At 37.8% G+C, this 21,428-nt stretch overlaps 2 protein-coding genes across 5 annotated transcripts; one reads left to right on the top strand and one right to left on the bottom strand.

The window, feature by feature from the left end:
• Positions 1 to 146: 146 nt before the first annotated feature.
• LOC134539449 (hexosaminidase D-like) lies at positions 147 to 14,073 on the top strand. Its single transcript, XM_063381495.1, has 6 exons — positions 147 to 1,037; positions 3,852 to 4,060; positions 8,181 to 8,434; positions 9,455 to 9,643; positions 11,155 to 11,387; positions 11,848 to 14,073. Exons 1-6 carry the CDS (start codon positions 381 to 383, stop codon positions 12,091 to 12,093), a joined length of 1,788 nt encoding a protein of 595 aa, XP_063237565.1. The 5' UTR covers positions 147 to 380; the 3' UTR covers positions 12,094 to 14,073.
• Positions 14,074 to 16,523: 2,450 nt separating this feature from the next.
• On the bottom strand, positions 16,524 to 20,818 carry LOC134539450 (ras-related protein Rab-28-like). 4 transcript variants are annotated; one of them, XM_063381496.1, is made up of 5 exons: positions 20,677 to 20,818; positions 20,197 to 20,382; positions 19,982 to 20,111; positions 19,065 to 19,168; positions 16,526 to 16,928 (listed from the first exon to the last, which is right to left on the bottom strand). In XM_063381496.1, exons 1-5 carry the CDS (start codon positions 20,749 to 20,751, stop codon positions 16,752 to 16,754), a joined length of 672 nt encoding a protein of 223 aa, XP_063237566.1. In that variant the 5' UTR covers positions 20,752 to 20,818; the 3' UTR covers positions 16,526 to 16,751. The 4 variants fall into 4 exon arrangements, with proteins under 4 accessions (XP_063237569.1, XP_063237566.1, XP_063237567.1 ...); XM_063381497.1 differs by having other exon boundaries at positions 16,527 to 16,928; positions 20,665 to 20,741; XM_063381498.1 differs by lacking the exon at positions 20,677 to 20,818 and adding an exon at positions 20,569 to 20,632 and having other exon boundaries at positions 16,527 to 16,928.
• Between the last annotated feature and the right edge of the window lie 610 nt (positions 20,819 to 21,428).

Genomic DNA, 21,428 nt, shown 5'->3' on the forward strand with positions numbered 1-21,428 from the left:
ATTTAAAATAACATATAAAAAATAGGAACGTAATATTAGATAAAAATATTATTGATAAAATTGTTATTTCTTTTGCAAAAGTGCTACTGTTGAATATGTTTGCATTTTTGGTCAATAGTTGGTACTTTTTGTATTTTAAGTTGTTCAAACTGGAACAACAAAGATGTCGCGAACTAAAGAAAGTTTGTTGATTGTTTGTTATGGGGTCGTATTTGTATAATAAAACAGTTTTTAATATAGTTAATACAATTTATACGTCGATGTTAGTTAAGTTGTAAATAGAATTGCAGAATCTCAAAAAGTAAAATAGATGGTGTTATACGTTTCTTTAGTGAATACTCTATAATTATAATTGGGACCCTTGTCTTAGATTTTGAATAATGAGACTACGAGTTGGGAGGACTCAAGTAACCGTAATTACAATGGGTGTGTTGTTTCTGCTATTAATTTTATACCGCATGTCATACGGTGACACGTCTGTTCAGCATGCAGTAATAAGAGAAGATGATGTGATTAAAACACAACCAGACAATTCACAAATAATATTACAATCAAATGAAAATGATAAGATAATGTCAAATGTCAAAGAAAAACTTAAGGTTGATGATCACTTCGGAAGGAAGTTGATGCTGCCCAGGTTAAGAGAAAATGTGAAGGACGAGGGTTACAAAGAAGACGACAGGTTTGTTAAACCAAGGAGTGTCCCTTTATTTCATGGATTTCGAATCGTTCACTTGGACCTGAAAGGTGCTCCACCTCGATTATCGTTTTACGAAGAATTCTTCCCGCTTTTGAAAGAAATGGGAGCGACAGGTATTTTGATAGAGTACGAAGACATGTTCCCGTACTGGGGCCCTCAGTTGCAAGACATTTCAGCTCACAATGCGTATACTAAATCTGACATAAAACATATTATTAAGCTTGCATACAGCAATGGATTAATGGTTATACCACTTATTCAGACGTTTGGGCACTTGGAATTTCTTCTAAAGCTTCAGAAATTTTCAGATATGAGAGAAGTGCCCAAGTACCCACAGGTAATAAATTATTTTGCCGCATTTATGTAATTTTTCTTGGGGGAAATAATAATAATAAAACCTAATAATAGTTATTACTTTACCTATCTTCAATTATGATCCTAATGACGAGGTTGCTTTAAGGGTAAGATTCTTATGTCGCGGCTTTCCCGTAAATAAAATTATAAAACTCCAAAAATATTTTTTTCAAACACTAAAGATGCCCCTCTGGTCACCCTGAAAACAGTGTTTCTTTATTCCTACTGGTTTCTGAGAGATTACTGTGTATAGGTTACATTACGTAGCCTATGCAGTGAAGCAGCCGTCGCCATGTTGTGCTTTAACATTGCATTTTGGGAAACCTAAGATTCACACCAGTCCATTCCGAAGCCCGAACATTACTGATGTTCGCCGCTCGCACGAGCAACTTCAGTAACACATATTAATAGAATTTAGAAATAAAGAAAGATGTCGATACTGTCTTTCATAGACTTCAGTTACGAAGAGCTTAGAGAATTTTCATGCTACATTTAAAATACATACTTTAAAATAGTGTGTATGGTTAATTAGGTTAGTTTAGCTGCAATAAAAATATTGTGAAATTGGGTAAACGGTTGGATAGATCAGGATAGCTACATCTTAAATAGATAATTCTTCACTAATTATTAAAATATATTTTACAGTATTTTTAATGTCGCTAACCCAACATAATTGGTGCTATTTCAAATTGGTAATATTTACACAGAACATGCACGAACGCGACCTCGTAATGGACTGTTGTGAATGTTAATTTGCTCACACGGGAAAGCAAAAAATGGCAGTGACCACGTCAATGCACAAGTATTGTAATGTAACCTATAAACTGTGATTTTTCAGACCAGTAGGAATTTAGAAATGCTGTATCCAGAGTACATAGAAAAACATCATTAGTGTTCGAAAAAGTAATTTGGGAATTTTATTATTTTATTTATGGAAAACCTGCGACGTAAAACTATTACCGGCTTAAATTTTACATTTAAATTACAAGGGTCCAATCCCAGATAATCTATTGATGTTTGTGCCATTTTTAAGTCTAGTCAGTACACCTATCCCTCACTTAGCATGACTAATTCCTTCCTAAAAATGTTCGTGTTATTCTAAATCGCGTATTCTGATGCATTAGTTTCCATTAATAGCAAGGCTAATTTATTTAATGTGTTCTAAAATTGTGCAGGAATATACTTTACATAATATAAATGCGTTGAATAACACTCAACTATAAATATGTCACACCATTTATCTTTATATGCCTCTCATCGCACTGTGTATGACAAATACGACACTGCGTAGTGGGAAATACGTGGTTTTGTACTTTATCGTCAGTCGGCTGGCTGACTTGCCCGCCTGGGCGTGACCTTCAACTCATGTCGCGTACTTTTCCAAACCATCCTTTACTGACAGTGAAACCGACATTACTGTCAGGATAATTATAATTTAATTTTTCAAAAATTAAAGTGCTTATTCGTGTATCAGGACCTGGTTCACACCAATCCTGTCAAGCCAATTGTTTTTCATTGCAACATTCATTTAACAACCTTTATCTAATGTCAAATATATTCCCGCTAGTACAAACAACAGCATCAGACTTATATAAACTTTTGGTAAGAGTCCTTATTTCGAATGATCGTGCGCACAGTTGACTAGCTTAAAACTAAAGTTCGACCAACATAAGCGTGGCGTTTATGAATACTTTTAGTTTTGTCTCAAATACTTGAACACGATGCATTATGAGTGATCAAGCACGTACAGTTACCGGCAGCTGAATAGGCAGACGTTGCATTTTTTTTGAGTGAATTCCCTGCCACTGTATAGACTAAGTTCACGGCCCGGTTTGTGGCCAGGCGACAACGGTATGGCACGGCAGCATACGCGCGGATGTAAAAACATTTGGTCCTTTACACACCATAGACGCAATTTAACTTGCCACAACTTATGTTTGTAAAACAGGCGATAGCGTAGACCTTCGCGCAATTCTCTTCCCCCCCTTGTTTGGCTAAATGTATCCCACAGCACATGTTCACAAGAGTTGAAAAAGACTTTGTGGTGTCGTGCTCGACTTTTTGCCTGGCGAGATTTCGTGCTAACTGAAGTTTACAGACGTGCTATTTGAGACTGGGACAGTGAAATTAAAATCGCGCTATATGAATTCGCACAATCTGAAGCCGTGCTAAGTGAGGGATAGGTGTAACGCATTAGCAGGTCGTAACATTCATGACAGTTGCAGTGTTGAAAAAACATAACTGTTCTGTACATAACTTTGTAACAAAGAACCATCTATAGATCAGGCCAGCAAATAAACCTGTGCTGTGTGAAAGTATTTTGATAAACCATGAACCCCAAACAGCTATTTATAAATGGTGAATGCTGGATTTCTTTATTTCTTTCAGAAAATTTAAAAAAAAAAAATTCTTTAAAATATTAACTTAGTTAGGTAAATTTGAAATTCTGATTAGAGAAAGATAGGGAACTTTATTACAAGTATACAAATTGTTCTTCTCCTTTTCATCTATTTCCTTAAAAAAGATCACTCTCTGAGATAAAATTAATGCAGAAGCTTAGTAAAGATTTTTACATAAGAAAAAAATCCTTTTCTCCAAACATTGTGTAAGTTAGTTAGTTTTTTTTTCATTCATCAACTAAATTGCAGAAGTCTGAAAAAGTATGGTGTATATTTAAAAAAAAAATACAAACCCCCAAGCAATGTTGTATTTGTTTTTAAAATATAATTTCTTATTTCATGGGTTGATAGAGACATGTACAATCTGTTTTTCACGGTTCTATTTATTTTCCCTGCAGGTAATCTGCCCATCTCACAACGCAACTTTTTCTCTGCTGACCGCCATGATTGACCAAATTGTCAAAATGCACCCCGGCATAAAATATTTGCACATTGGCTGTGACGAAGTTTATTACCTGGGCGAGTGCATTCGCTGTGCAATGGCCATGGTTGATCACAAGTGGAGTAAGACTGAGCTGTTTCTCAATCACGTCACACTGATTGCAAGGTAAGAGTTGCACCTGCACCTGTTGTTGTTCTGTCGTAAATTGCTGAACTGAACAAATTAATTTTTACAGCACATTTAGTTATAGTATTTACGTAAATTATTTGGTCGTGAGGACATCATAATGCTGTTTCTGAGCAGGGAGAATGTCCTTTACCAATGTAGCTTTCATCAAGGAATCTTTTATCTACAAATTTACAATCAGTGTAAAACTAGTCATGAAAAGATATCCTTGTTTCTTTTATGCTAACGCAACGTGGTGGTTTCGACAAAGAAATATTTTCTACAGTTGTGCGAATTTTTCCGGCTTTATTCCTGGGCAGTTTTCAATTTTCACACATTAAAAGTCAATCATTTGACAGTAAAAGATGAACTTAAGGGGGTGTGGGCCTGTTGGAAGCTCGTTTTAATATTTGATTTGACTTGCAAGGAAATTTGCTGTTCGTTTGATTTTAAGCTTCGGTTGTTACACAGTGTGTCGCATCTGATGTGAATCGTCATGTTTGTTCCAAAGCTTTAAAACACACGGAAGCCTAACATTCGCTTATGAATTTATTTTTTTTGTGTTGTATGTATAAAATTTTTGCTTAAAATAAAAAAATCAAAAGGTGGCACTTAATTTGCTTTTATGAATGCTCAATAATAATATTATCCGGTGTTATTTTATAATTATTATTAAATAGTGTTATATTTAGGGCCCAATTGGTTACTCACTTAATCAATTCAAACATTGTAAAAGTTAATCCATTTTTTTTCCTACTTAAGTCTTTTATTTTATACAATAAGTATAATACAGCTTGCTTAGAACAGTATTCACAAATCAATTTTACTTCGCAAATGTTTTAAAAATTCAATTTTATATTCGCTTCACATCAAAAAACTAATATTCACATAGGCCTACAAAGCAACACACTATGGTCACATTTTCATTTTTTACTAAAAATAGCAGCACAAACACTTCAAAGGCCAAAAGTCCAAATGAAAGGATGTGAGTGACCCTTATTCTCACAAGAGGTCAAATTGTTGATTCTGTAAAAAACCTTGCAACTATTTGGAAGATGTAAAAAAATTTCTTGACATCCTTACCTGCTAAATGTTTAGTTGCAGCATGGAGATTGCTGGGGAATGGCGTAAACCGATGTAGACGTAAACAGGATTTTTAATGTGCGACTCTGCATACTGTCTCATGTACTGCACTTTTGCTTGGTTGAGTTCATGCTTCTTTAAAATTAAATAATTATTATGATGTTTCATGGTAAGCATCCAAGAGTCATGGAATAAAACTCTCAAATATTGCATCATCATCTGCTATGTTTGTGAGGGTTAAACATAACACAAATGCCTATTGTACCTTGTGACAAATGTAACCTACTAGCAAGAAATTGGGTTACGTTGCATTACTAGCACAACATGACAACTTTACTACCTTTAATCTTTCGCGATGAAGAATTGAGTAGTAAAATTTTAAAGATTAAATACAATGATACGCTAAGAATTGCTGACAATTAGGGTTAGGTTAATATGTTTAAAATATACTGGAAAATGCAGAGTTAAAAATTTGGTCAGAGAAGGGCGGGGGGGGGGGGGGGGGGGCATAGGGGCATAGCTAGACTAGTTTCCACCCGGGGCCTGAACTCATATTGGAGCTCCCTCCCCCTTTCTTTTTTTTTTCTTTCTTTTCTTTCCCAAACAACCAAACCAAAACCTTCCCCAACACCACCTCATATCTTCACCACTTGTAATTCCACTACACTATTCCAAATATATTTGTGTTTCAACTTAGATGGTAAATAAATATATTTGTTTGCAGTCATGTCGTTTTTAATACGTCAAAAGTTGGATAGTACGCGGAAAAATACCAATTTTTTAAATATTTGATGATATACACATACATAATATATATTTCAATACAAATAATTCAGTCAATCTGCCCTCCAAATTTTTTTTGTGTTCTAATACTACCTGTAGTAAATAAATATCTATGGTAAAAATTACTCTGCCAGTTTAGTGCACCCCCTAATGTGAGACTCGGAGCACAAGCCCCGTCTGCCCCTCTAGTTACGTCCCTGGAGCTGTGTTTTTCATGACCTTAGTGGACCTCTGGACAAAGCAAAATGGGTTCAGTTTCAAGTGGGGTCAAACTCAACATATTTCTAAAGTTGGAAATGTGGCAGGCAATGCAGTGAGCATGTAGGTTTTCTCTGGGTACTCCCGTTGCCCCACACCTATTTATTCTGTCGGTGCTCCATTCTCACCCCATCACCCCTCATTGTCTGTAATGACCATGATGTGACGATGCGTTAGGGTTTAGTTCCAGGGTTCCAGCAGATAGGGGAAAACTCGGGGAATTGAAACATTGACTCCAAAATCTGGAAAACACAGGAAAATTAGCTGGATAATTAATTTTTTTTAGTACTAGTGTGTTCCTTTGATATCTTTAACCCAGACTGTATTTTAATCACAAATTTATTTGCAGTAAAAAAAGTCATACGTTTTCATCATTACTCAAACAAAGAGAAACAATGAACTGTGTGTTGGTGAAATGATTCGAAGAATGATCGGATGTTGATAGTCACAAACTAATACTATATTGTTTCATAGTTTGATCAAATATGTAGTGTATTTTCGATGAATATGGTAGCATTGGAAATTTTTATGTAGTGCGGTAAAAGATTTTATGGTAAATTTTACATTTTATGTATAATTTAAATGCGTCATTAAGCATTTGTAGTTAAAATTATACATGTTATCTTGCAAAAATTGATCCGTGAGTCTGGGGAAAAGAAGTTGGTTTGGACAGGGAAAACTCGGAATAGTGTGTGGAACCCCGTAATCCATTCGTTGCTTGTTTCTGTTGGGTGCTGTAGAAATAAAGTAATGATGTAATTCATTCGTTGCTTGTTTCTGTTGGGTGCTGTTGAAGTAAAGTAATGATGTAATCCATTCGTTGCTTGTTTCTGTCGGGTGCTGTTGAAGTAAAGTAATGATGTAATCCATTCGTTGCTTGTTTCTGTCGGGTGCTGTTGAAGTAAAGTGATGATGCAATCCATTCGTTGCTTGTTTCTGTCGGGTGCTGTTGAAATAAAGTGATGATGTAATCCATTCGTTGCTTGTTTCTGTCGGGTGCTGTTGAAATAAAGTGATGATGTAATCCATTCGTTTGCTTGTTTCTGTCGGGTGCTGTTGAAGTAAAGTGATGATGTAATCCATTCGTTGCTTGTTTCTGTCGGGTGCTGTTGAAGTAAAGTGATGATGTAATCCATTCGTTGCTTGTTTCTGTCGGGTGCTGTTGAAGTAAAGTGATGATGTAATCCATTCGTTGCTTGTTTCTGTCGGGTGCTGTTGAAGTAAAGTGATGATGTAATCCATTCGTTGCTTGTTTCTGTCGGGTGCTGTTGAAGTAAAGTGATGATGTAATCCATTCGTTGCTTGTTTCTGTCAGGTGCTGTTGAAGTAAAGTGATGATGTAATCCATTCGTTGCTTGTTTCTGTCGGGTGCTGTTGAAGTAAAGTGATGATGCAATCCATTCGTTGCTTGTTTCTGTCGGGTGCTGTTGAAATAAAGTAATGATGTAATTCATTCGTTGCTTGTTTCTGTTGGGTGCTGTTGAAGTAAAGTAATGATGTAATCCATTCGTTGCTTGTTTCTGTCGGGTGCTGTTGAAATAAAGTGATGATGTAATCCATTCGTTGCTTGTTTCTGTCGGGTGCTGTTGAAATAAAGTAATGATGTAATCCATTCGTTGCTTGTTTCTGTCTGGTGCTGTTGAAATAAAGTAATGATGTAATTCATTCGTTGCTTGTTTCTGTTGGGTGCTGTTGAAGTAAAGTAATGATGTAATCCATTCGTTGCTTGTTTCTGTTGGGTGCTGTTGAAATAAAGTGATGATGTAATCCATTCGTTGCTTGTTTCTGTCGGATGCTGTTGAAGTAAAGTAATGATGTAATCCATTCGTTGCTTGTTTCTGTCGGATGCTGTTGAAGTAAAGTAATGATGTAATCAATTCATTGCTTGTTTCTGTCGGGTGCTGTTGAAATAAAGTAATGATGTAATCCATTTGTTGCTTGTTTCTGTCGGGTGCTGTTGAAGTAAAGTAGTGACGTGCTGCGCTACGCACTGTAGGTACGTTCGCGAGAAGCACCCGGGCGTGGTCCCCCTGATGTGGGACGACGAGTTCCGGGAGCTGTCCCAGGAGGAGCTCCGGGAGTGGGACGTGGCCCAGTGGGTGGAGCCAGTCGTGTGGAAGTACACGCCTGACGTGGCCAGCTACATCGCCTCCGACGTCTGGGAGAAGTACGCCGCGGTCTTCCACGCCGTCTGGATCGCGAGCGCCTTCAAAGGGGCCACTGGCCCGGACAAATACGTCACGGACAGCAGTGAGTTTTTGCGGCGTTTGGCATTAGGTGTCATGCAAATCAGGGGCGCAATAACTAAATTTCCAAAGGGGGGGGGGGGGGGGGGCAATATACCTTTTTATAAAGAATCATAGATCCCCCCCTATTGAATTGGGAGGTCCGGGGGTCCTCCCCCGGGAATTTTTTTTATTTCAAGGTGGAAAATGGTGCTATTTAAGCAGTTTTACTATCTAAAAATTGATTACACAACACTTTCTTTGCCCCCGTTTGCCCCTACTTCAAGGATCAGAGGGGGGGCAAAATACCCTTGCCCCCCCCCCTCTGTTGTTGCGCCCCTAATGCCAATGTCACAATACATAGTGATTGTAGATACAGTTGAATAATCTTTATCAGTGTAATGTCGAATAAGCTAATTTTAATAGTTCAGTGAGACCACTTTAAAAAACGAAAAGAAAAAAAAATGGCTTTCATTATTTCAGGTGACTGGTGCCCCACACTGCTTCTGGTTAACAAAAAAAATGCTATAAGTTGCTATAAGTTTTTTATAACAACAATTACCATGTAAAGTGGTCAGAATATATGCACATATGTATGGCTGGACCATATTTTAATTCAGGACCTTACACACAGGAATGCAAGCAGAATTTCATTTGGGAAGGGGGGGGGGGGTTTGCCCTTTTTTTGCTTTCGAGTTTTTTTTTCTTTTGGTGATGGATACGATTTTTTTTTTTTTTTGGATTTGTTATTATTTCAAGATTTTATATATCCTCCCCTCTGTGCATGCCCCTGGGACCTTATGAGTTTGAGTGCAATGTTGTACCATTGCGCCATGTTACTAGTATGTGTCCTTCTGTGAATTATATAAATTAGAATATACCTAACATAACTAAAAAATAAACAAACGAAAATTGTTTTCTTCTCTGTCCATTTATAAAAGGTACGGTACTAGGAGGTTGGTAGGTCTGCTATTGAGTAAATTGCATGGGTTAAATTTTCGCAGGAATGGCTTATGTGTCAGTGCTATGCCGTTGTTTCTTCCAGGCTACCACTTGGAGAACCACCGTGCGTGGATGGACGTTGTTGCCATGTACTCGGACCGCATCAAGTTCCGCGGCGTCATCATCACCGGCTGGCAGCGCTACGATCACTTTTCTGTGCTCTGCGAGCTGCTGCCGCCAGCGATTCCGTCGCTCGCTATAAGTTTGGCGTTCATCCAGGGGGACAACAAAGGTAAAATGCTTATCACTAGAGACCCGGAAAAATTGCGGGTTAAATGACCTCCAGGATAGACTCCAATATCCTCTACACACTCGGGCAAATGCCAACTGTTCATTGGCTGCTGACTTGTGAGTCGTCTCGACTGTGTGGCCTGTGATTTGACACTTCTATGAGTGAGGGTCTCTAATTGGCCCTTAGTCCTCCAGATTAACAGTGAACCAATAGCAGAAGCAGCACTAAGGTATAATTATTTGAATTTTAGCATAACACGAAATGAACCCGTGATTTTTCCGGGTCTCTACTTATCACGTAGTTTTTGTAACCTTACCTAGTTCTAATTGTAAAGTTATGTTTCTTGTATTTTTTTTGATAAAATATTGTTCAGTAGCAGTATAATTTCATGAAGAAAATGGATGACAGGCTTACAAGGCACAGGGAGTGGCCTCTAGGAGTGTTTTCGGCTTTTCCATGGCTTAGAGGAAAGTGTAGGTAAGAAAGTTGGTTGATTCGGCCCCGTTTTTAATGCATCGCACTGTACCTCTGAAAGTGGCTAGCTGTCGGCTATTTCCCTTGACTACAAGTTTGTATCAAAGTACGTACATCTTTTCGCTGGAAATAGCCTGAATCACAGTCAAACTAAATAATAATATGCCAGTAGAGGATGAAGTGAAGCAGGTCAACGCTCCACGTATCGAAACTAGCCTACATCAAGTCAGGAATTAGCCAAGTCCCTGCAACATGAAGCATAAGGCAGTTGCACTTAAGATTCAAATTCAAACTGTCTGAAAACCATTTCAGTGCAAAAAAAAATCATAACCACCCAATCAATAATTGTTATTAGTTCTTAGTCATGAATTATTGTAATATCTTTCAAAAAAAGTTGCAAATCAGTTCGCATTATGAAAATGTAAATTCAGTTAAACCCTTCAATTTATGCCCCCAATGGTTAATATGTCTTAAGAGATAAATTGTTACCTTGGATCTGTAATAGCTTTCCATATGCACGAATTAAAAATTGACCAACGTTTGTTGAGCTAGATGAAAACTATGAAATATTTTTTTTATTATTATTATTTATTTAATATTTGTTGCATGCCTACCTACAGCTTATGGTCTTGGGTGGTAGGCACGATACAAACAACACAGATACATACAGACAGAACAAAACAATACAAAATACAAGACAACAAAACAAAACGATACACACAACATGCAACATTTAACAATTAGTAAATAATTTTTTTGCAAATTTTATTATGTAGAAAATAAGAATAACACAAAAAAAAACTAACTTGAAACAATATGATTATTAACCACAAGAAAGAAAAAAAATTAAGTTAGGAATAGTTGTATTTTTTTTTAATTTTATTTTGCTATCTAATTCAGGAAATAACCTTGCATATTTATTGTAATTTTTAGTTATTCTGTTTAATAGATCATTTGTTTTACTTAACGTACAAATTAAAGATTGATTACGATATATTGCAAAAGTGAAGTATTGGTGCGATGCGTGTTCTGTGCAGAAATGTCGGCCGTGCCGAGGAAGGTGTCGGACATGTTGAAGTGCGATGTGCCGTTGTCGATGACCCCCGGAGCGGGTCGAGCGCACTGCTCGTTTCCCGGGGCCGGCATCCTGGACGTGGTCGAGCGCCTCTACCTGCTGGCCATGAGCATCGAGCATATGACGAGCGACTCGACCATGAAGGGCTGGATGACGCAGTACAACATCGACAATGCCTATTCGAGTCCGTCCCACGTGAGTCGTCTCCATCCGTCGTGCCGTGCGCACACGTAGCATCAGGGGCGCAACAACTAAATTTCCAAAGGAGGGGGGTGCAATATACCTTTTTGTAAAGAATCATCGATCCCCCCTATTGAAGTAGGGGGTCCGCTCCCCCGGGAAAATTTGTATTTCAAGGTGCAAAATGGTGCTATTTAAGCAGTTTTACTATCTAAAAATTGATTACACAGCCTTTGCCCCCGTTTGCCCCCACTTCAAGGTTTCAGAGAGGGGGGGCAAAATACACTTCCCCCCCCCGTTGTTGCGCCCCTGCGTAGCATCATGCAATGTTTAGAGTGTATGCACGCAATGTTTAGAGTGCATGCGTGCATTGCTGCCCAGTTAGGTGACTTTCAGCATTGTTACTGTTCGTTTCAAAGCTTTTTTTTTTTGTGGTGAGTCATTCAATTCAGTGACACCCTGTAATGTGTCCCAGGTGGAGCATGCCACCGCAGAACTGGACAGGTGCCGCATGGAGCTGGGCTACATCGAGCGGGACATGAAGGTGGCGATGGCAGACGTGTACGACGCACACACGGTGACAGAGTGGCTCGCCACGTACCTCAAGCCCGTGGGGCGCCGACTGCAGGGCCTGTGGGATGCCAAGGAGCGGCTCCTGTCCAAGGACCACTGGCCGAGGAGGCCATTGGAAGCCCCTGCCACCGATAGCGAGGATCTGTAACGATGTTTGATCGCTAACATTCACTTGCTAGGGAATTCTCTCATTTGTGAAAAGCAGAGTTGATATTGTTTGAGGTTGATATTGGTTTTTGATCGGGAGCTGGTTCTTTTTCTTTTCATCGAGACAAATGACAGTACAAATAGCTAAAGGAGGTGTGTAAATTGAATAGTGTTCAAGTACAGTGATGTCTTTAATGCAGGATTCTATGGTTTGGCACATTATGTAATCCAGCACAAATCGAGCCGCCCATATTCAGATTTTTTTTTCAAGGAGTGTTCTAGCTGTTGACGTTTGCTGCCAGCGTTTTTAGTTTTCTTAGAGTTTATCATTGCTATCGGTTTTCTTTTGAGTGCAGCATTTACTGTTTTCTACCAGGTTCCATTTCAAATTTTATAACATCTGGTTATCCCGTTCAAACTATGTCGACGTTCGCTAAGCTGGCAAGGCCATGGTCACTTGATTAAAGACTGTTCACTGTACTACCTACTGTAGAGTTAAATGTAGAGTTGTATGCAGGTTAAAACTTTGTGAACATTGTACAGTAAAACTTCTGTAAAATGAAACTGAAGTGAGATAATTTTTTTTTTTTTTTTAATTAAGTTCTTTATAAAGAATTGGAACAAAACAGGAATGATACCTAAGTGTACAATACAAGATTTGCCTCGTTTTACTACACCTGTGTAGATGAGTATATTTGCCACTAAATGGGCAATATTAAATTTGTGATACCATTGTAATTAGTTCAGGAAATAAAGAAACTGTTACAACTTTAGCATTCATATTAGCGATACCGTGTGTCAGTAAGCTATTACTTAATATATGATAAAAACATTTCAATGAAGGAAGTAAGACATGCTTTAAAAATGTAAGCAGTTAATGTACATCGCACCTGCATCACTGTGGTCATCTGGAGGAGCGGTAGTTTTGTATTCTTCATGTCCATTGAGGCATTGCTTATATTGTGCTATTTAAGTATAGAATTTTGGTTAGGTTTGGAGGGGGAAAAAAAGTGTGTAAAGTTATTTCATCTTGGTTATAAGGTAGTTTTTGTTTCAAGCATGTTCATCATACAGATGTTTTACTGTATAGGTGTACATATTACGTACTAATGGAACAATACTCAAATTTTCGGGTCAATTTTAAGAATGCATAAAATGTCCATTTCTTGTGTGTGACTGTGATATTGGAATAATCCATATTGTGTACATGACTGTCTCGCTGTTGTTTACCATAGAAGTCGTAGTGGTTGATTAAGAGTTATTGCTTTACAAATTTTAATCAGCTTAGTTAAAATTGTGCAAAGTAGGCATGTTTTTATTTGATAACTGATTAAATGAAATTGTGAATAATGTGAAACTATTCATTACTATTATTATTCAGAATATCTAGTCAATATATTTTATCTAAAAACTTTTAGTCAAAAGATCTGTTAATAATAGTATGATGTGGTGGATTAAGGGTTGAAATCTGTAAATTATAATTATTTTGTTGATTTGATCTCGATTTTGTAATTTATATACTAGGATATACTTTATGAAAATTGAACTATTACACTGTTCAAAAAATAAATTTGACTTTGTTACAACTATCAGACTTTCACAATATATACTCACGGTTTCTAAAGATCACAAAAGTGACGAAAAAGTAAACAAATTTTAGATCTTGTTACAAAATAATTAGCCGCTATGCTAGAAGCCATGAAATTTAAATTTCTAGCTGCCCATGGTAACTTGAATTTTTGTTGCTTGATGCCTTACTTCAGAGTACAGCCTCACATTAAAAATAAATGGTTTGATACTGTCCACTCAATCATGTGCAAATATCTAGTGCAATCCTTAACAGAGTTTTAAATTTTGGGCAAAAAAAATTAACATTGATCCGTGTGGTTGAACATGTGCTTAAATAACTAGACTGTGTTGGTTTTTAATAAATATGTTATGAGCAACTATAGATTTAATTAAAAACTTCTCATAAACATTAGCAGTGCTGTTTTGCTGTGTCTGCCACCACTGGTATGTGCTAAAAATAAACCAGCCAGAGTGAGAGAGGGTTTGAGTGTGTGGGGCCATGCAGCAGGGTTTATAGTTCTCTCGCCCTATCTCATTGTCATATACGTTCATGAACTGGCACTGTACACAATCATCGCGTGTCTATCTTGACAGGTTTTTGTGACTCTTTGTCTAAAAGTTGTTTTTGGCGTGAGATTTCCCACACTTTCTACTGCAACTTTGATTAATTTTAACGACCACACCTTGTTGAAAATTGGTAGCTGATCACCAAACAATTGAATACCTTCATTTTCTGGCATTCATCAATATAGCGGTGGTGTTATTGCTTAGACGTAGTGAATATTATTTTTAATGAATTAAAAATGGCACCCAACTTATTGAGACGTTGCTTACAAGATGTTAATTTAACCTAATGATTTGGTTTTTTTTAATTTTCTATTGATTGAATTGTGTATACAGCTTCTGACCAATTTTTATGTTATTAATGCCCAGAATACAGACAAGCTACTACATTGGAACATAGTTGTAGTTTGTGAAAATGTAATTTTGCCAAAATGCTGTTCAGAAGAGTTAGTATTCTCATTTGTATGCATGATAAGGTTGAGACGTTTATCTTCTCCCGTGTGCCAATAGTGTTAAGTTATGGTTTAGCATGGGGAAAATGTAAGAAACTTTATTTCTTATCACAAATCGTCAGTTGTTTACTTACTGGCTCTATCATTACTGATATATATATTCTTACCATTTACATGTAAGAGTTTAAGATTTTTTTTTGTTGTACAACTTAAACCCTGGTACAATTAGGTGCTCCTCAGATGTGACCCTACCTGATTCTGAAATTGTATTTTACGTGACGTCACACTGTACGTGTCGAGATGGCCAACTTTAAATACTTGGAATCATCAGCAGGCTGACATGGTGTGTAGATTCCATTCGCCATTATTTTGTGATGTCATGAATGACATATGCCAAATCAAAGATTTATAGATTGTACAAAGAAACAGTAAACACTATTCGGGTTCATTGAAAATATTACATGAAATAAACAAGCAAAGTATGTTGTTAAAACATGCTCGCTCACCAAACTTTGGCTGGCTGAAAATGTGTTTGAGAGCATAAACAAGAGGGTTGCACCCACATATTCACTAAGAAAAAACTGGCATGTGTTTGCAATACTAGTCTGTACAGGTTACTGATGTCTTGACATACCTCCAGACAATAGTGAGCTCAGTATCAACAAGCTTTGCTGAGTATTTTCATAATAGTTGAAAAAATAACTGTCACTTCCTAAAGAATATAATTTTTACTCAGCAACACTACTGCAGTATCAGTTACTGAATGATTCATAATCAAAATTTAAGCAGTTCAAAGAATTTGTCTCTAGTTCTTGAAGTAGGTACCTATGTTACTCTTTCAAGAAAATGCCAAATAATAAGTGGTGAAAGTAAAATAATAAATAAAACTATTGCAAAGGTAACGCCCCAACCATGGCAGGAGTGAGCAACGGTTTGCTTGGTTACGAAACCACACAAGTTTAGGAGTGCTACCATTTATTTACGTTGCTTGGCTCTTCTCCATAAACAGCTAGTAAGGAATGACAGCTGACACTACTATAAGACTCGTCACTGTTTGTTTCCCTTCCGACAAACATCTTGTCTCCAAGAGTAGTGGCACCACGTCTTGCCCAGATCCTCGGCAGCCGACATCGCAAATTGACTTATGAGCACCGGTTGTTTCAGGGCCCACTATAATCTTGCACTGCCATGAGTCATTGTCCAGTTATTCTGCCAAAAAAACACCAGGGTCCAGCTGAAGGGTGTATCCAGCAGGTAAGTGAAAAATAAATAAATAAAATAAAGAGCAAGGATCTGAAGTTTAAGAAAATTTTTAACTAATTCTCACAAAATAATGTAATTTTTTATTATTTTATGCCCACGAAAATGAATATCGACATGTAGTTTCCCACCTGAGGCAGGGTCTACATGGATGGAAAGGAACTGACACGGCAACATCCGCCACATTCACCGCTTGTGAAAATGCAGGTTCGACCGCGCCAGTAATCAAATCCCGAGATCGCCATGGCGGGAGGTGAGTGTTCTAACCACTCGACCACCGCGCCTTCCACCTTCCCCAACGAACAGTGGCGTAGCCAGGATTTGTGTATGGGGGGGAGGGTTACTCCCCTGTGAAAATTTGGATTTTAAGGTGTAAAAATAGTGCTATTTTAGCAGTTTTCGGTCCTTAAATTTAAATGTTGTAAGGGTAAAAATTTTATTTTAATATGAAATTGATTAAAGATTTGGTGCTAAGGGGGGAGGGGGTATGAATCCCTTAACCCCCCCCCCCCCCCCCCCCCTTGCTAGGCCCCTGCCAACGAATAGGTTGGATTACTAAAGATGTCTTCCCTTTGAATGGATTTCAAAAATTAGCCCCCTCCACCTCTTGTTTTCGAGCTCGATATGCCCTTGAGCTGGCTAGCTTCGGACACACAACAAAATAACGTACACATTGGTTGCTTTTCCGTGCTTTTATATTGCGTGCACACATTCATCTTTATTCCCTCAAATTATAGGACACGAGACACATTGATGAAACTTTTCGCAGTTCGCGAGCAGCACCCTCCACGACACTCGCGGAGCTCACGGAGCTTCACTGCAGACAGCAGATGGAGGACGAGCTGGCCACCGGCCGGGCAGCTCCGCTCGCCACGCCCGGCTCGGCGCGGGATATCTCCGCCTCGATCACCGGCTGTTGCTCTTCTTGCTCCGCTCGGGTCAGCCTCAGCCCCAGCGCCTCCGCCACCATTTTCTGGATGCACAGGGCTACCTGGTTCGAGGAGAAAAGATGCACAGTGGATAACATAGCAATTCAGCCCAGCAGTCTACGGTTTAGCATGTTCTGTGGCCGCTTGCATTCAGATCTTTTCGGATGGATTTTGGCCATTTAACTTGGCCACCGGGTTGCTTTACTGTGCTGTCAATGATTATGGTTTGCTCAGAGATCATATTACCTTTTTTTTTTCTTTCTTACATGTTAAATTTCTATAATGAAACATGATATGACTTTTAAAAAGAGCAACTCTCATGTGTATTTTTCTTGCCGTAGAACAATTATTACAACTTGTTTTGAATACCACTGAACTGTTCATTATTTTTTCTTCAGTATTCTCATTTGAAATTTGGCAAAATTGCTACTTCTGCATGGCTGAGGTCCCGAACATACTTTATTAAAAAGCCTTTAAAGTGCAGTGTGGTCTTTCAATGCATCTTTAAAATAAAAATCAATAGCTTTATTTATCTGAGTTTCTATAAAGATACTAATCAGAACTACTATAAACAAATATAATTTATAAGACACCACTTACGATACCAAACGATAGTAGCCACACACACACATCTTAACTAAATCCTATTTAGATAACAGAACCAACACTCTCTGCACTTGCATTTACCATTACACTTTGGAAACAAAAACACAGTCAAAACAGTGGACTGCGAAGCGAGAATTAGCTCAAAAAGAAAAGGCTAAGACTGTTCCTTCCTTCAGCCGGGAAAGTAGAGGCAACTGTTTTCTGGGATAGTCATGGAGTTGTCTCGATCCATTATCTTGAAAAAGGAAAACCCATGACGGGAACATACTACGTATCATTACTTGACAAGTTGGAGGCAGAAATTGCAGAAAAACTGCCTGAAAGAAAATTGTTGCAGAAAGAAAATTGGTTTCACCAACACAATGCACCATCTCACATCTCAGCGGCAGCCATGGCGAAAATTTACGAATTGAGGTATGAACAGCTGGATTACCCTCCTTCCCAGATCTAGCCCCCAGTCACTTCTTTTTGTTTTCTAGACTAAAATTTGTGCTTGGAGGACAGAGATTTTCATCAAATGAGCAGGCCATCCCAACTATCTTGCACAGAAAGAAGCCAAGTACTATTTGGACGGGTTGAAGAGATGGGATCATCGCTGGAAGAACTGTATAGACTACTTACAAGGAGACTATTTGTTGAAATCTAAATTAATTTGAATTGGGAGAGGTGGGAGGGGGATGTGTTTGTTGGAAACTTTTCAGACAATACTCGTAGACCAATTGTAAGCTAACCGGAGGTAACAAACTATACTACACTAAATACAACACTATATATATTAGAGTTACGACGTGGTACCTCGCCATCCCCCCTGCCCCGCACCCTCCTTTCTCGGCGCTGTTATCTACCCTTAGCGACCTGGGAGTGGGGTGAAAGACATGACGCTGTTCTGGATGCTTCGAGCCTAGGCCCGGGAAAACGTGACACGTCGCAACCACTCCACAGTCGGTTCCAAAGAGATGGCCGCACGTATAACAGCGGCGACACCAGCCTCCGCTGGAGTTGAGTTCCAACAGGCGAGTTGAGTGAAGTGCAAGTTCGGAGTGGCGTGAGACTGAGTGTGTGGACAGACGCGAGGTAAGGTGCAAACTACTGTGTTGAGCCTAGCTCCAGTGAGGAGTGCAAACTGTGGAACTTGACAGATACTTAGTGATTTGTGAACAGACATTAAGTGTGGTGATTTAATTAGTCAAGTAGGTAAATATTAGTTTCATAGTTTTATTTGCTACTAATATTAACACACACACACACACACACACATATACATACACATATATATAATTTATGAAACATGAAGAACTTACTACTTAATAATATGTATCTGTGATCATTTGATTCATGTAGGCCTCAGAATACTTTTTCTGACTATACTTACAATATTAATGAACCCAGCTAATTATAATAATGCATCCCAAAAAAAATTTTTACCCATAAACATAGCAATGAATACTTGGTATAGTAATAAATTGTCATTTTTGTTACAGTCTGTACTTCACAAAATTCATACTGGATCACATTTATTGATTAAATGTGCACCTTAAGTGTTAATGCCATGATGAGTCCCAAGTTTTTGGCTCACAAAAACTAAAACTCACCATTTCCCCGGTCCGTGCTGACACCTGGTACGTCGACAAGCCGTGCTCCAGTGCAAATTTCTGGTGTCTGTCACTTCGGACCGCTCGCTGGTGCTCTAAGTCACCTTTAGGAAAAAACAAACCAGATATTCACTTAACATGCTTTCTGTACCAATAAGATCAAGTACAGGGTGGTTATACATTAGGAAAACGTGAAAAATTCAAAGAATTTTATAATGACAAGGCTATATACCTGGAAACGTTGGGGGGGGGGGGGGGGGGGGGACATTTATTTCGTAAATTTAAATCAAAAATAAAGTATTATTTATCTAAACAAATTATTTACCTACTGTTTTAAATCAAATCATTTCAATTATGAGAGTAATTGGTATCACAATAAATAAAAATCATACTAATAAAAAGTAAACATATTCTAACTACTTTGCCGCCAACATAATTACTACCGCATGTCTCTGTAAATTAATACATAATGATACACATCTGGCAAGTGTAAACAATACTCACACTTGAGTAAATAGCAGGTTTCATATACTATAAGTTTACTTATACATTTATATATACTATATATTTTAGTTATAAATAATTTAAATACATAGTATCCACACATTAACATTAAAGCCTATTCAGATCATTATATTTGTGTTCATTAAACAACTTAATTACTGAAAAATATAAACAATATAACAATCTTGTTGTAAAATATAATTTGTGCATTGAGGAGGTGCTTTTGGTGTGAGACAGACCTTACGTGGAATTTGTGCATTCACTGTCCACACGTTACAGTCATGCAGTAGATACCATACATAAGTTACGTTCTTTGTGCTTGAATTGTGTGTAGAAAAAAAAATTTGAAAATGTGACAGTAAAAGTATTCCAATTTGTGCATTGTTCACCACTCATGAATATCATTTACATACATTTATTTGCAATCAAACATATTCTAGGTTTCTTTTCCGCCGACTCGACTGCCTTTTGTGTTGCGTCCAACCACTGTTCCAAATCTGCGAAGCTCCCACAGTTTGTAATGTCATATACCAAAAGTATAACCTACAACAGGGGCAGCAAATATATAAGAAGGCAACATCTACAAAACAAATTGTTTTGTGTGGCAAGATATTTTAAGTTCACTTACATCAACCCCGTACAAATACTTGTCCAACATGTTCCCATGCAACGCACTTCCTCCGACGTCCCACAAGTGAACGGTGACGTTCACACCTCCGGGCAAAACTATTTTCTTCGTGGAGAAGTCAATACCAGCAGTCGGATGGTACTGACGAGTGAAACTTCCACTTCTGTACTTCATTACTAATGATGACTGAAATTAATTGAAAAAACAAATTATTACTATTAAAATTAAAGGTAATTGTTACATATGACTATCAAATTAACTTTTTACATATATACATGCAGTAAGAGGACTTTAATTCAGCAGTTCGGGGCTAACGTTCATGCTAGATTAACGATCTTGGAATTTTGCGTCAGTTATCTGTTTCAGAATTACCGTTTTATTTATTCTAAGTATACTTTCAACTACTAGATTCGTAAATAAATATAATTATACAAAACTACTCGTCCTAAAAAAAACAATACACCTAACCTATAATCATACTTTTCCTGTGCCTTGATTTCCAATTAAAGCAAATTTTAAATGTTTCTCAAAACATTCATCATCGGATTCACACATATTTGTATTAATTCCTTTAAATTTATGACAATGAAAAAAAAACTTTTAATATAGTACAAACAATGCCGCTAAAACCATTGAGTAAATAACCACTGATAACCACTGCTGTATTTATGTTCTATGTGCTGTATATGGGTAATTCTAGGGAAAGCCTGTTTTCACAGACTTTTTTTTTTTTTTAAATTAATTATGTGGTCTACAGCTTTTCGCCAACAGCCAAAGGGTCATTATATTCAGTGTGTATCTCAATTTCAAATCGTTATCAAATATCAGAATATATATGGTACACCCATGCCTTACCCGGGACTCGAACCCAGGACCCCTCGCACCGTAAGCCATTGTGCATCCGACGACGCTACGGAGGTCGGCCTGTTTTCACAGACGAAAGATCCACACCCGAAGTTCATGCTCGCTTTCCCCCCCCCCCCCCCCCAACCCCCCGCCACGTTCCACATGGGGTGTATTTATTTGTTTGAGTTAGGGGGCGGGGGGGTGAAGATGTCATTCTTAAAATTAATAAGAAGTAATTTAAAGAATTATTCAGTAAATGAAGATAAAACGGTATCTGGTTTTTTTGAGTCAAAAGAAGCATATGATCGGTTTTGAAATGAACTGAAAGTTGCCAGTTATTATTTTTCTATCATTAATCAACACCATTATATTTATTTACAATGAAC

The sequence above is a fragment of the Bacillus rossius genome, chromosome 15 (assembly GCF_032445375.1).
Source record: "Bacillus rossius redtenbacheri isolate Brsri chromosome 15, Brsri_v3, whole genome shotgun sequence".
Lineage (NCBI taxonomy): Eukaryota > Metazoa > Arthropoda > Insecta > Phasmatodea > Bacillidae > Bacillus > Bacillus rossius.

Bases quoted from the DNA above. Each gene is read 5' to 3' on its own strand.
- LOC134539449 (XM_063381495.1), top strand. From the start codon at position 381: ATGAGACTACGAGTTGGGAGGACTCAAGTAACCGTAATTACAATGGGT. The intron at 1,038-3,851 runs GTAATAAATTAT...TTTTCCCTGCAG, and splicing joins AAGTGCCCAAGTACCCACAG to GTAATCTGCCCATCTCACAA. The intron at 11,388-11,847 runs GTGAGTCGTCTC...AATGTGTCCCAG, and splicing joins CCTATTCGAGTCCGTCCCAC to GTGGAGCATGCCACCGCAGA.
- LOC134539450 (XM_063381496.1), bottom strand. From the start codon at position 20,751: ATGTGTGAATCCGATGATGAATGTTTTGAGAAACATTTAAAATTTGCT. The intron at 20,112-20,196 runs GTAAGTGAACTT...CCCCTGTTGTAG, and splicing joins AGTATTTGTACGGGGTTGAT to GTTATACTTTTGGTATATGA. The intron at 16,929-19,064 runs GTGAGTTTTAGT...TCCTCGAACCAG, and splicing joins CAGCACGGACCGGGGAAATG to GTAGCCCTGTGCATCCAGAA.